Raw genomic sequence first — 14,913 nt, 5'->3', positions numbered from 1 at the left:
AAAAATGATTTTAGGATTTTTCAACACATATACCTTTTTACCTTTTAAATTACTTCCTCTTCTTTCCTGCCAATTTAAATCAATGTTCAAGTAAATGTATTTTTTTATTGTAAAGTATACTAAATAAATGTAATTTAATTCTTCATTATAAAATTTAATTCTATAATTCTTAGTTATTTCGAAGAAGAATATTTGTGAAATATTTTTTCAAGCTTATTATGATTAAAATTCAAAAAAGGTTTCTGGCAAATCTAGAAAATCTGTAGAATCAAATTTAAATCTTATTTCAAAGTCTTTTGAATTTCTTTTAAATGTTTTGTTCTGAGAATCTAGAACAAATAATGATTTGTCTTTGTTAGAAATATAGCTTGGTCCAATTTGTTATATATTCTAACAAAGTGCAGATTGGATTTTAACCTATTTAAAACATGTCATCAAAATTCTAAAATTAATCCTAATCAGGAAAAATTACTAATGATGTTCCATAAATTATTTTTTTAATGTTGCGAATTAGCTAGTTTTTGTCTTCTTTTTTTCGGTTAAATTTTGAATTTTAAAAAGTCGAAATTGAAGATAAACTATGTTTTAAAATGTAATTTTCTTTTTTTTCCCTGTTTTCTCCTCTTTTAAACCGTTCAATTAAGTGTTTTTTTCATCATTTATTCTCTTCAAAAAACCTTCCGTAAAATATTAAAAAAAAATAGAAATCCCCATTTTTTTAATATATATATATATATATATATATATATATATATATATATATATATATTAAAAAAATGGGGATTTCTATTTTTTCTGGAGAAGGCATTCGACCGTGTCCCTCGGGAAGTCCTGTGGGGAGTGCTCAGAGAGTATGGGGTATCGGAATGTCTTATTGTGGCAGTCCGCTCCCTGTATGATCAGTGTCAGAGCTTGGTCCGCATTGCTGGCAGTAAGTCGGACACGTTTCCAGTGAAGGTTGGACTCCGCCAAGGCTGTCCTTTGTCACCGATTCTGTTCATAACTTTTATGGACAGAATTTCTAGGCGCAGTCAAGGCGTTGAGGGGTTCCGGTTTGGTGGCCACGGGATTAGGTCTCTGCTTTTTGCAGATGATGTAGTCCTGATGGCTTCATCTGGCCGGGATCTTCAGCTCTCACTGGATCGGTTCGCAGCCGAGTGTGAAGCGACCGGAATGAGAATCAGCACCTCCAAGTCCGAGTCCATGGTTCTCGCCCGGAAAAGGGTGGAGTGCCATCTCCGGGTTGGGGAGGAGACCCTGCCCCAAGTGGAGGAGTTCAAGTACCTAGGAGTCTTGTTCACGAGTGGGGGAAGAGTGGATCGTGAGATCGACAGGCGGATCGGTGCGGCGTCTTCAGTAATGCGGACGTTGTATCGATCCGTTGTGGTGAAGAAGGAGCTGAGCCGGAAGGCAAAGCTCTCAATTTACCGGTCGATCTACGTTCCCATCCTCACCTATGGTCATGAGCTTTGGGTCATGACCGAAAGGATAAGATCACGGGTACAAGCGGCCGAAATGAGTTTCCTCCGCCGGGTGGCGGGGCTCTCCCTTAGAGATAGGGTGAGAAGCTCTGCCATCCGGGAGGAGCTCAACGTAAAGCCGCTGCTCCCCCACATCGAGAGGAGCCAGATGAGGAGGTTCGGGCATCTGGTCAGGATGCCACCCGAACGCCTCCCTAGGGATGTGTTTAGGGCACGTCCAGCTGGTAGGAGGCCACGGGGAAGACCCAGGACACGTTGGAAAGACTATGTCTCCCGGCTGGCCTGGGAACGCCTCGGGATCCCCCGGGAAGAGCTAGACGAAGTGGCTGGAGATAGGGAAGTCTGGGCTTCCCTGCTTAGGCTGCTGCCCCCGCGACCCGACCTCGGATAAGCGGAAGATGATGGATGGATGGATGGATATATATATATAGATTTATTTATTAAAGATAAATTGAGCGAATTGGCTATTACTGGCAATTTATTTAAGTGTGTATAAAACTAGTAGCCCTTCGCATTAATCAGTACCCAAGAAGTAGCTCTTGGTTTCAAAAAGGTTGGTGACCCCTGGTATAGACTTTTGCTTGTCACCGCATAAGAAAATTATTTTTTTACCATTGTCCATGTAATTTGCCTTGATCTATTCTCCAAATGTTTCTCTACGTGATCTATATATACAACTGATGAATATGTTTTTGCTTTTTTTTCTGCCATATTTCAATGGTTATACATTCTAAGATATATAACAAATTACATAATTTTTACCACTGTGTAGTTCAGGTTCTTCATCACGTACACAGCTACTCCTCCTCCATTTTTGTTGGTTCTGTTGATGTAGTTTAGTTCATATCCTTCCAGATCAAAATATATTCCTTTTTTATCATTAATCCATGTTTCTGTGACAGCGATCACTTTGAAGGGTTCGTTCATGTGTTCCAAAAAGTTCTTAATGTTGTTGTAGTTTGCATACAAGCTACTGCTATTAAAATGAATAATTGACAATTTGTTGTCACATTTAATGTTGCTATTACATTGCTCATCTGTATAATAAAACAATTATTACTGATGTGGGAGAAAAAAAATTGTATCTGGATCTATATCCTTTTCCAAATCCCGGTTTTTGTGATCATTGTTGCGGATGTTTTTTAGTTCCATATTTTCTTGTTCAACAATCTTTGATATTGTTTCAATTATCTCTATATGTGTAGGTGGATGCTATTTTGACTCTAGGTCTTCTTGTTTAGTCGTCCCTTGGAACATAGTAGTGCTGACGTTGAATTTAGGTGCTTGTTTTCTGTCAGAGTCCATTATCATCATTGTTGTGGAAGCTGTGTAAACTTTAAAATTTGTCCAGGTCCTTGATGTCATGGACAACAAGTACTCTTGCTTCTGGACCTCCATTCAGCTTGATGTAGATTTTACAGTTGGCGCTCAAAGTTCCCTGGATTTTTCCCTGCTTTCTCAAGTCGCATGCTTTCTTGGCGATTCCAACATTACGTTTTGTGAGATGCTCATTCATGTACACATTTTTTTCCTTCAGCTTCTTTCCCTGTCTCAGCAATGCCATTTGGATGTTCTGTTTACGAGTTTAGCGAGCACGACTGGAGTGGCGTTGTTTCTTCTGTTCAGTGGGATGCGTGTTTTGACGGTATTAATGTCCATTTCAATTTCCTTTGATTGCAAAAAGTTGACTACTTGCTGTTCTGCTGAGACAATCCATTTCATCTGGTTCACCTTCAATAATCACAGCCTACGCATAGGATCTTGGTTTAATTCGGTGCCCTGTCACGATGATATCATTAATTCGTTTATCCTAATCCCTTTTATCTATGATAATCCACAGCATGTAATTGTCTTCTTATAGAGTCCTCATTTGTTGGCACATATCAGAGGCTTCTTTTTTTCTGGTGGTGTTCTGAGTTTGCAGACTTTCTTTATTTTGCTGCGGACTTTTCACATCTTGTTTGTGTTCTGTTGTTGCTTTTCTCAGGTCTTTTTTCATTTCTTTAATTTCTTTAATTTCTTCTTTCCATACATTCCATTCATGCATCATTTATTCCAATTCTTCTTTCATTTCTTTAAATTCATGTAATATTTTTTTAGTAACCCTTCTTGATTCCAATCATGTCCTGTGTCTAACCTCAAATCGTGTTCCCCCTTGTGTCCTTTGTCAGTTGACACCGAACGTTTCGGGCTTTCAGTCTTTCCTTTAGCTTTTGGCATCACGGCAGGTCGCTGAAATCAGTGCCTGTTGTGTCTTAAATGGCAGTTGGTTCTTTAGCAACTTGCGGCACTTTTAACTTGTTTGTTTCAACAATTCCGTACCTTGCGCCGTTTAGAGATCAATTTGAGGTGTCAGCCTGTCAGCTTACATCACTTGTCGTCAGAAGCACTTTAAAACAGCTGTAAACTCACCGTAGCTTCTGGTTGCTAGCCAACCGCTTTGAATTGCGGTAAGTCGCCGTTGGTATGAGGCTAACGGCTCTTCCAACACGCCTTATTTCAGCGTATCAGTGCCTCTCAACTGTCATGTCTGTGTGATCATGTTTTGTTTTTTGGTCACTCAGTTCCTGTTTTTGCACTTCCTTGTTTGTTTTCTCACCATAGCAATCCATTCGTTTTCACCTGTCCTCATGTCTCGCACCTGTTTTCACTGATTATGTCACTGCTAGTTAAGCGGTCTCTTTCTGTTCTTTGTCCTGGCACCACCTTCTACCACCATCTATCACCCTCGATACCTCTACTCACGTCATGCCATGTTTCACAGTTCTATGCCCAGTAAGTTTTGTTTATAGTTCGTTATTCATGCCATAGTGCAAGTTTTTGTTTGTTTTCATTAGTTTAGTTTGTTTTCTGCCATTGTGCGCACCTTTTGTTTGTTCCTGTTTTTTTAGTTATAGTGTTAAAATAAAAAAAGATGTACTTACATTCACGCCTTGCCCGCGCCAACTTTGCTTTGCCTTCTGGAAAAACAAAACATGATCACACAGACATGACATCATCTGGCCAAAATCAGGTCGAAGATGCCAGGTGACTCCTGTGGCTTCGATCGGAAATCAGTGGTCAAAATCTTCAGACTTAACAAAAACTCCGGTAGCAGAAGCGAAGCCTTTTTCTTTGCGTCCTTTCTCATTGACAGGAAGTGACTTTGCATTAAGTAAAGTGAGCAATTATATTCGATAAGTGAATATTGCAATACAGTAAAGAGGTCAATGTTTACTCAATCATGACAGGGATTTAACCTTTAAATAAATAATGAATCCTAAGAGAGATTAGTTTAAACATTAAATAGAAAATAGCACACAATACATCGTAAAATACAGGAAATACCCTGTAGTTTTCCACTTAATAACTGGGCTGTGAAACCTAGGTACACATGTCAAGTTTAGACACTGGCTTACATTCCCATAGCAACATTCTTATCTGTCAAAACATGCTTTGGGGAGAAGCAAATTCCTATTCCGGCTTAATAACAAGTCATCCAAAGCAGAGTGACAGTTAGTCGTGACTACTGATTCCAAGGGAGTAAAACTGCATGGCACCATGACCCCTTCTTTTTGAAGCATCTCTCAAAATCAGTAACAGTTTTAAAGGTGGACTCCACTCTTATGAAATAAATGACTATTTAGTTTATAAGCGCCAAACATGAGAGAAATTGGACGTTTTCTCTTGCTTGTTTGATTCACTTTTCAGAGAAGAAGTTCTCAAATGGTCGCTTTTGAAGCTCCGGGTTTTGATGACATGACAGAAAAATCTTCTCTCAATACTTAATATAAAAATGACCAACTGAAAGTAAAGCAACACATGCACTAAAAGGGGTGAGAGCCGACCTGTGTAGCAGAATAGGTACGTGGGAGGACCAGGTTAGCCTCAGAAAACTGTAAGGACCACACCAACACACTTCACATGGAGCAAGGATTTTCATACAATGAAACGGCGTCCACATGGTGCCGCCGCTGTGCTTAAAAGCACTACTAACGACTTACTCCAGACAGGTGGGGCCCACAGCTTTGTCTAACCGGACAGTAAAGAGTAATGTAAAAATTCTGTAACAGGAAACAGCAGAACAAAATAAAAGCTCAAAACAGGAAATAAAGGTTTCCAACTTGGAAAACTGGCTGACCTGCTCCTTGATAGTTAAGCCCGCCTTGTGTAAACGCCCATCCTTTCATACAGAATAGCTTTGTTAAAAAAGAGAAATCAGGCTTCGCCGCACATCTTAAAATAGAGCTTTGCCAACTATCGGCCATTAAGCTACAAACTTAAGAACAATCAAGGGGCAAGATGCTAGGAACATGTAGTAAGCAAAGCTACAAGTAACTCCTCATTAAATGTAGCTAAGCTACAGGGGAAGCCATCCCCATAGAATTGTAGCTAGCTACACTGCAAGATAAATGGCAAAAATAGCTTGCTCCATCAAAGCTACATTTAACGGCATGTATATCTATGGGCCCACATGTACAATATCGATGTTAATGTCACTGAAAGTGTACAATTGGACCTAAAAAGGGTCCATAACTCTTAACTATCTGTCATTTAGCTTGGTACACCCAAGTACTTCCTTTTAGGGGTCACCGTACCCAACTGTATGAATTTTTTTAGTTTGTCTTTGCTTTGGCCCACCCCTATAATGTTATTATTTTTCTCTACCTACAAAACCCAAAACCAGTGAAGTTGGCACATTGTGTGGTTCGTAAATAAAAACAGATTACAATAATTTGTAAATCCTTTTCAACTTATATTCAATTGAATAGACTGCAAAGACAAGATATTTAATGCTCGAACTGAGAAACAACATTTTTTTGTGCAAATAATCATTAACTTTGAATTTAATGGCAGCAACACATTGCAAAAAAGTTGGCACAGGGGCATTTCTACCGTTGTGTTACTTGGCCTTTCCTTTTAACAGCACTCAGTTAATGTTTGGGAATTGAGGAGACCATTTTTGAAGCCTTTCAGATGGAATTGATTCCCATTCGTGCTTGATGTACAGCTTCAGTTGTATTTGACCCTTCATATTGAGCCACACATTTTCAATGGGAGACAGGTTTGGGCTACAGGCAGGCCAGTCTCGTACCCACACTTTTTTAATATGAAGCTACGCTGTTGTAACTAGTGTCTTGGCATTTTCTTGCTGAAATAAGCAGGGGAGTCCATGATAAAGTTGCTTGGGTGGCAACATATGTTGCTCCAAAACCTGTATGTACCTTTCAGCATTAATGGTGCCTTCACAGATGTGTAAATTACCCATGTCTTGGGCACTAATGCACCCCCTTACCATCACAGATACTGGCTTTGGAACTTTGCGCCTGGAACCATCCGTATGGTTCTTTTTCTCTTTGTTCCAGAGGACACAACGTCCACAGTTTCCAAAAACTATTTGAAATGTGGCTTCGTCAGACCACAGAACACTTTTACACTTTGCATCAGTCTGTCTTAGATGAGCTCGGGCCAGCGAAGCCGGCTGCGTTTCTGGGTGTTGATAAATGGCTTTTGCTTTGCATAGTAGAGTTTTAAATTGCATTAAAGATGTAGCGACCAACTGTAGTTACTGATTTTCTGAAGTGTTCCCTGAGCCCATGTGGTGATATCCTTTACACACTGATATCGGTTTTTGATGCAGTACCGCCTGAGGGATCGAAGGTCATAGGCATTCAATGTGTATTACGCTTAAGTGTGGTGTATCTCCAGATTTTCTGAACCTTTTGATGATAGTAAGGGCCTTAGATGGTGAAATCCCTATATTCCTTGCAAAAGCTTGTTGCGAAATTGTGTTCTTAAACTGTTCGACAATTTGCTCACACATTTGTTCACAAAGTGGTGACCCTCGCCTCATTCTTGTTTGTGAATGACTGAGCATTTCATGGAAGCTGCTTTTATACCCAATCATGGCACCCACCTGGTCCCATTTAGCATGTTCACTTGTTTGATTAGCATCCCTCAACTTTCTCATTTGTTTTACCACTTGTGCCAGATTTTTTTGGAACAATTTGCAGGCCTCAAATTACACATAAGGTAATATTTGCAAAAAATAACAATGTTTTCCCGTTCAAATGTAAAGTATCTTGTATTTGCAGTCTATTCAATTTAATATAAGTTGAAAAGGATTTGCAAATCATTGTATTCTGTTTTTATTTAAGATTTACACAACGTGCCAACTTCACTGGTTTTGGGGTTTGTACATTAAAACACTGACTTGTGTGTTGTTTTGGGAGCAGTTGGTAAAAGTGATGTGCAGTAAAACTCACCTTAATGTGTGTTCCTACATTTGTGTTGGATGTCTTAGATGAAGAGAGCTCTAAAGATTTTGGTTTACAGAGTAAACAATTAAAAACTAAAGTTTTGGGCATTGTTTACTCTAAACATCTCATTTGTCTAAATATGGATAAGGACACACATTATTGTGGGTTTCCTGCACGTCATCTTCATTACTAAAGGAAAAATCAAATCTGCAGGAGAGAATTTCTCAGCCATTTTTAAATGGGTTTTTTTGAGTCGTCAGCTTGAAGCGTCCCTCTGTCTCCGACTCACTGTTATGATTTTGCTTCCTAGTTTCGATGACCCGCCTTATCCTCCCTCTGATTGGCCAGTTTGTAATGTTTCGCCCTAACCTTAACCAATTGTGACTCATCACACGAACCCCAAACTATTATCTTGGAGTTTATCCGTATGTATGGATGTTGTCATTCATCCAAGTCATTGTATTTTCTACGTATTTCATTTGGCCTGGATTTGTATTTTATGTTTATGTAGCTTGTAGCTTTGATGTAAGCTACCTCGCTACATGGGTCTAAAAGTAGATAAACTACAGGAAAAGCTAGTCGTTAAAAAATTTGCTAAGCTACCGCCAAGCTACTGGACAATGTAGTTAAACTACGTGGCTTAGCTACGTGTAGCTTGTGACTGCCCATCACTGCTTACAAGCTGTACTGTATGCTTGGTTATTTAGGTTTTTTTTCAGTGAATAGGCTAACTTTGCATGATGTTGCTGTTAAAATGTGAATACAATGTTAGCATTGTAGCTTACATAGATGTGCCAGTGTTGTTAATGTTTGTTTATTCCCTCATTACCTAATGTTACGTTGTTTTATGTGATACATGACGCACTCATATAGCGAGAGCATTTATCCTGTCCATCCATGTAATTGTAAACAAATATTACTTTGTTATTAGTCCAAAACACAAACACACAAGATGGACTGACCCCTAAAAAGCCTGGTATACTTTCTATTTCTATTGTCCATGAGTGCATAAGCTATCTAAACAATATACTGTAAAGCCGTATTACGTAACCAGCTAAGTCCAGTTGATTGACACCTCCAATCGTCTTACGAGTCTCGGGTGTTCAGATGTGATTTATTGTGTCCCCCGGTGTTATGACACTTAGTCACAATGTTTCAATAAATTAAGTGTTTTCATGGAAATCATACATCAGTGACAATTTTTTACTTTGACATGTTGATATTCTGAGCCTCAAGCGCCCTATTCATCTTCAGGGTATATACTTTTACATCCCTGGGAGTACTTGGTGGGGGAGCCTTCTCCTTCTTTTTCCCATTTATCCTTGACGTTATGTACATCCTGTTGTTGTAAAGCTGCAGCTACCAGTTGAACACTTGAGAACCCCCTGGCCCCGTTTCCTCTACCTACTGGGCACAAGAGTGAGTATCCTGCCAGGAAAGCCTGTCATTCTCTCTTTTTATTATTATCTTCTCACAGATTTTTATTTTTATTTTCAGGAGTTCCCAAGACACCCTCTCAAGCAAAACAGGTAATTATAGTGTAAATATGTTGAACTACCTAGTAGGGGTGTAACGATTGATCAATAGATCGATTTCATCCATCCATCCATCCATTTTGTAAATTTCAAATATTTCAAACTGTGCTCGACAGGTTTGCCTTATGGAAGATAGGAATCGATCGAAGGTTGTTTTAAAAGTGAATTGATCAATTTTATCGATAGTAGAAAAAGTAAAACATTGAAGAATTGCTGTCTTTAAATTAAGTTTAACACTTAAAAATAAGGATATGAAAAGTTATGTTTTTTTGCCGGTCTGTGACGTCATGACGAATAGCTACGGTGGTCGAGAAAGTGATGACAGACACCACAAGCCAATATCAAACGTTATGACACAAAAACCTTCAGCTACAGCGCAATTTCAAAAGCCACAACAAATAAAAACGACACAACACAATAATTTTAAGCCGCAACACAACTTTAAGCAACAAAACATGTGACCGACACAACAAAGTGACAGCGGTACAAGTTACAGCGACGCACCAACTTCTAGAACACAACATGAGGCGACAGCAACTAACAGCCAAGGAAAAGTAATTTCATCAGAAAGAAAGAAATAGAAAACATGGATTAAGGAGGCAATGGAAATCAGGAAACGAGGAGCCAACACAATCAACAATGATGAGGGGGCATACATGCTTCTACACACCTGGGACGCTGTCCTTCATCGGCTACGCCAGGGCGTAGAACAGATACTGTATAGCTAGATAAAGGAACTTTATATTGCGCCATTAGTTGTTGTTTACTTGCTTGTTAGTATCCACAATTCATTTATATCTCACTTCCTTACAATAAATAACAGGAATATAGGAAACTTCATCTGCAGTCTCCAGGAAGTAGTATTTATTTCACAGTCGCACTGGTTGCTAAAGGTTTCTGAATCGATTTCAACTCACTGAATCGTTACAGATTGTATCGTTCTAAAAAATTAGTTTGTCCCTGAATCGTATCGGCAATCGCAATTATCGAATGAATGGATTCCTTGTTAAAACAAATCGTTACACCCTACTACCTAGCCAAAACTGAAAGTTACAAACGCAAAACAAAACACAGAACCGTCCAAAATTTCTTGATATCATCACGGTTGCCCACCAATGGGCCTTTTGTTGTTGATTATTGCAGGCTCAATGAACACTTATGTTAGATTAGTCGCAAATATACTATAGCACACTTCCCTTTGAAACTTAGGTACACTAACGGCAGATACAACTCTGACATGAATTGTCCTGCTCTGTTGTCCATGCCAAGCCTTACACCATAAAGACACAACATGCACTGCTGCAGACTGTCTTTACTTTCTTCAGATACGAATATTTTGCATGTCATTTGTAACTAGGTGGATACATTCGCCACACAGTGCTATCCAAAAGCACTGAACTTTGACCTTTTGCCCGCCGCCTGACTTGACAATAGACAACTGTTAAGCCCTGTCTGCTGTCTGCTGTCTGCTGGGGCACAATAGCCAATCAACAAAAAGTACCAGACCCTGTTCGCAGACTAATATCCTAAAGGCAAGGAACTCCTGCGCAATAGTGCAATGAAAAACATAAGACTGTGCGTCAATGGTGCGTCAACATTGTGCCTATACTTTGATGTTTATTTTTATTTTTATTATTCAAACAATCATGGCCAACTTCAAAGACAAGTTTCAGTTTGAGGAAGCAATGGAGCTTGCATCGAATCAATAAAAACTTTGGCAAAGTGTGAGATTGGTCCTCACCTTTGAAACGCCTGATCATGACTCTAGAACAACCAATGTAAAATACCCATTGTTTGTAGTATTATTGTTAAACATGAAATGGGACTATTAAGACCTTAATGTCTGGCCCATTGAATTTTCCAGGGCATACCTCCAAAGTAGTTATTTTGAAGGCATGTTTTCTAAATTAAAATTCTCTTTTTGAGTGTTTTCTAACTCCTGTTCCTTAGTATCAGTAGTACTTGTACACAATAAAACTGTTGGGGAAGGAATTCATAATGTTAGCTTTTGAAATAGTCCAAAACCATCTTGGAATTTTCAAAAGCTGATAAAACGTTTTTCCCCTGAAGATTTAATGAAAATAGCTCCATCTGGTGCGAGTAGTTTAAAAAACACTCTGTCAAAATACTGCACATCACAACTGCCTTTTCAGGTTGTTGGTTGGTTTGTTGAAGTTTATTTTGAACATGTACACAGTTTCAATATGATACGTTACATATTTTACATTAAAATGTTTTGCTCAACAAGATGTAGATAAAATTGAAATTTCTCTGCAGTATTTTCTTTTTCATGTATAGGTTTCAGCTGCCATGTGATTATGCAACAGGAGAGGGCTATGATGAGTAATGTTTTTTTAATGACACCACAGTTATTTGCGAGATTTGATAGATCGAGACATATGTGAGAGAGAGAGAGCACAGTCCAAGTCTGCAAAAACCCAGAAAAGGTTAGACGGTCATCACAGGGAGATATAAGCTTGGAGTCCATTAGTGGATTATAAACTCTGTGGCCCCAGCATCTCTTTTGGATTAACAAGAGAGAGAGTGTGCGAAAGTGAAGCGAGAGAACTGAGCAGAACACTGTTCACATACGTAGAGCTCAGAAACACTGGAGCTGCTGCAGCTGTGACAGCACACCTCCGGGATATCACCTCAAGGTAAGATAGCGCCAAGTCCTTAACCAGTTGTTAAAATATGTGTTTGTATCATTAATTGTTTGTCTCACACACAAAGTGACTAAATGTGCATTTGAAAGTCCCATTTTATCTTTACGTTCATCATGGTATCGATAATCTCCATCACTCATATCGTGATTATTGCACAACTTCCATTTCTATTAACGGTGGATGTGCGTGTGCAGCAAGCATGGTCGTGGACGTGGAGGGGATTATTCGGTGCATCAGGCACAGGGATGAGAGTGACGTTCACACTCAGCTGCAGGAGTTCAACAGAGAGGTAACATAAACACACACATTTGTTGTGCGATGTGTATACTGACAAATGCATGTGACTCTGTTTCTACAGTATGCCCAGTGTTTCTTCTTTGACGCAGAGGAGAGAGACCGGAGGAAAGTAAGCATCTTTTACAGTACAGCGGGTCTCTGCATTTGCCAGCAAAGAGTTAACCGCCACACCCCTTCAATGTTTATTTCTTGCCTCCCCCCACCCCCCACTATTCCTTTTTAAATGGCATCATCTGCCTTCCTCTACCTCTCTTCAGTTCTCCTCCAGTCTTATTAGTAATTCTGCTGTATCAGACGTCCCTGATCCTCTATCCTTGCGTGCTCAGGCAGATTGAGCTTCTGTAAAAGCAGATGCTTCACCCTGCCAGAGTGATAATCTTTTTCGACACTCACTTGCAGCCTCTGAGCAGTGGTTCAAATGAATCCATGCCTTTTATTAATATACTGACGTTGTTTTCTTTCTCCTTCTCATGCATCTTTGGCTAATGGCTGCCTGGCTGCTCATATGTAGCAAAGGAAGCTGGAAGAGGTACAGCGCTGCCATAGTTACGCATGTTTAAACTAATGTAGTGGCAACTGGGCATTGGTGGTGTCTCACTTTTAATGAATATGATATGACAATAGATTGAATTACATAGAAGCAACATGGTGCACAAAACAGTGGCAATAGCAGTACAGCACACACAGAAAACAGGTATAAATATGAATTAAGAAGCAAATAAAGCTGAACATTTTTCTTACAGACTATACCTCAATTTACTATTTCTGTTACTGATTCCGTGACAGAGCTATTAACTCCAAATATGTTTGACTCAATATCTCAAACAGCACAATTTAGATATTATTTCAACATCCTGGGCTGGCATGCAGACAAGCAGTGATATGACTGAAATGCTTTGCCAAGTCGGGGAAACCCTCGGTCATGTTTCTGATTATTTCTTTCTCTAATACAATGAACAGCATCCACTTCTTCTCACTCATCCGTCCTTCACACTCTCTTTCTTCCTAACCATGCAAGGACTATAAAAATGGGACCCATTACCTCCCTGCTTGGCACTCAGCATCAAGGGTTGCAATTGGGGGTTAAATCCCCATAAATGATTCTCGGGCGCGGCACCGCTGCTGCCCACTGCTCCCCTCACCTCCCAGGGGGTGAACAAAGGGATGGGTCAAATGCAGAGGACAAATTTCACCCCACTTAGTGTGTGTGTGACAATCATTGGTACTTTAACTAACCATGCTTGGAAAAAAAATGATGACGATTTTTAGCGACAGTAAAATGTATTGCTAGCGAATAAGACCATAATTTTTAGTCAGGGTTCACTGTGAAATTTGCTACACCAACTAACAGCGGCAATGCTTGGAAGTCAGTTTTTTTCCTTGCAACTTAAAGCGTAAAAACTAGCTGAGACAAAGCTCTTATCTCAAAACACTCTTATGTTGGGGCACTCTTAACTTGAGGCACTGCTATAGTAAAAAAAAATTGCACTATCAAGACAATATTGCATTTTTAAAAAATATAAGCTAAACAAACAGGGGACAATTTGTCAGAACATGCGCCCTCCTGTGTTGCCTGGGCTATTATTATTCTGACGCTGTTATTCAAGTCGGATTGACTTGACATTTCTCACACAACATATTGTGCTGAACAAAACACCAAATGATACTTAAAATACTACAACAATTAGTACACACCTTTAGACATTAAACAAGCTCAGTTGGGTAACATTTGAGTAAGATTGGTTGAAAAACATTGTTGCCATCGAGCAAACGTCTTTGGGAATTAACAACTATTTGTCCATGTGTCAGTGAACATTTGTTTCATTATTCCAAAACTTTGCTTATATCTGTATTATATGTATGTTAGCATGTCTTCCAAAGCATTGTTAGCACAACCTTTAGGGCGCGCCACTAATTTACAGTCAAATTGTACGCACAATCTATTCCTTCATGCACAAAACCCAAAACCAATGAAGTTGGCACGTTGTGTAAATCGTAAATAAAACATAATACGATGATTTGCTAATCATTTGGAAGTGAATTATATTTATATAGCGCTTTTCTCAAGTCACTCAAAGTGCTTTACATTGTGAAACCTAATATCTAAGTTACATTTAAACCAGTGTTGGTGGCACTGGGAGCAGGTGGGTAAAGTGTCTTGCCCAAGGACACAACGGCAGAGACTCGGATGGCAGAAGCGGGAATCGAACCTGCAACCCTCAAGTTGCTGGCACGGCCGCTCTGCCAACAGAGACATACCGTCCCGTTTCAGCCTATATTCAATTTAATACAATGCAAAGACAAGATAATTAACATTTGAACTGGTAAACTTTGTTATTTTTTGCAAATATTTTCTCATTTAGAATTTGATGCCTGCAACATGTTTCAAAAAAGCTGGCATAGGTGGCAAAAAAGACTGATAAAGTTGTGGAATGCTCATCAAATACTCATTTGGAACACCCCACAGGTAAACAGGCTAATTGGGAACAGGTGGGTGCCATGATTGGGTATAAAAGCAGCTTTCATGAAATGCTCTGTCATTCACAAACGAGGATGGATGGGTTCGAGGGTCACCACTTTGTGAACAAATGTGTGAGCAAATTGTCGAACAGTTTAAGAACAACATTTCTCAACGAACTATTGCAAGGATTTTAGGGATTTCATCATCTACGGTTCGTAATATCATCAAAAGGTT

General features: G+C 39.4%; 1 protein-coding gene across 4 annotated transcripts in view; it reads left to right on the top strand.

Annotated features, from left to right (window-relative positions):
• Positions 1–14,913, top strand: part of si:dkey-94f20.4 (synembryn-A) — a 34,399-nt gene that overhangs the window by 10,831 nt on the left and 8,655 nt on the right. The window contains exons 2-7 of one of the 4 annotated variants that reach the window (XM_061909381.1): positions 9,074–9,139; positions 9,218–9,249; positions 9,372–11,912; positions 12,116–12,210; positions 12,280–12,327; positions 12,730–12,747. In XM_061909381.1, the coding sequence (XP_061765365.1) occupies positions 12,121–12,210; positions 12,280–12,327; positions 12,730–12,747 (156 nt within the window). In that variant the 5' untranslated portion in view covers positions 9,074–9,139; positions 9,218–9,249; positions 9,372–11,912; positions 12,116–12,120. Of the gene's footprint in view, positions 1–9,073; positions 9,140–9,217; positions 9,250–9,314; positions 11,913–12,115; positions 12,211–12,279; positions 12,328–12,729; positions 12,748–14,913 lie in introns of those variants that run through there. The other 3 variants (XM_061909383.1, XM_061909384.1, XM_061909382.1) reach the window with 3 other exon arrangements.

Source organism: Nerophis ophidion, linkage group LG08, assembly GCF_033978795.1.
Source record: "Nerophis ophidion isolate RoL-2023_Sa linkage group LG08, RoL_Noph_v1.0, whole genome shotgun sequence".
Taxonomy (NCBI): Eukaryota; Metazoa; Chordata; class Actinopteri; order Syngnathiformes; family Syngnathidae; genus Nerophis; species Nerophis ophidion.
This window is presented reverse-complemented; position numbering and strand designations above follow the sequence as displayed.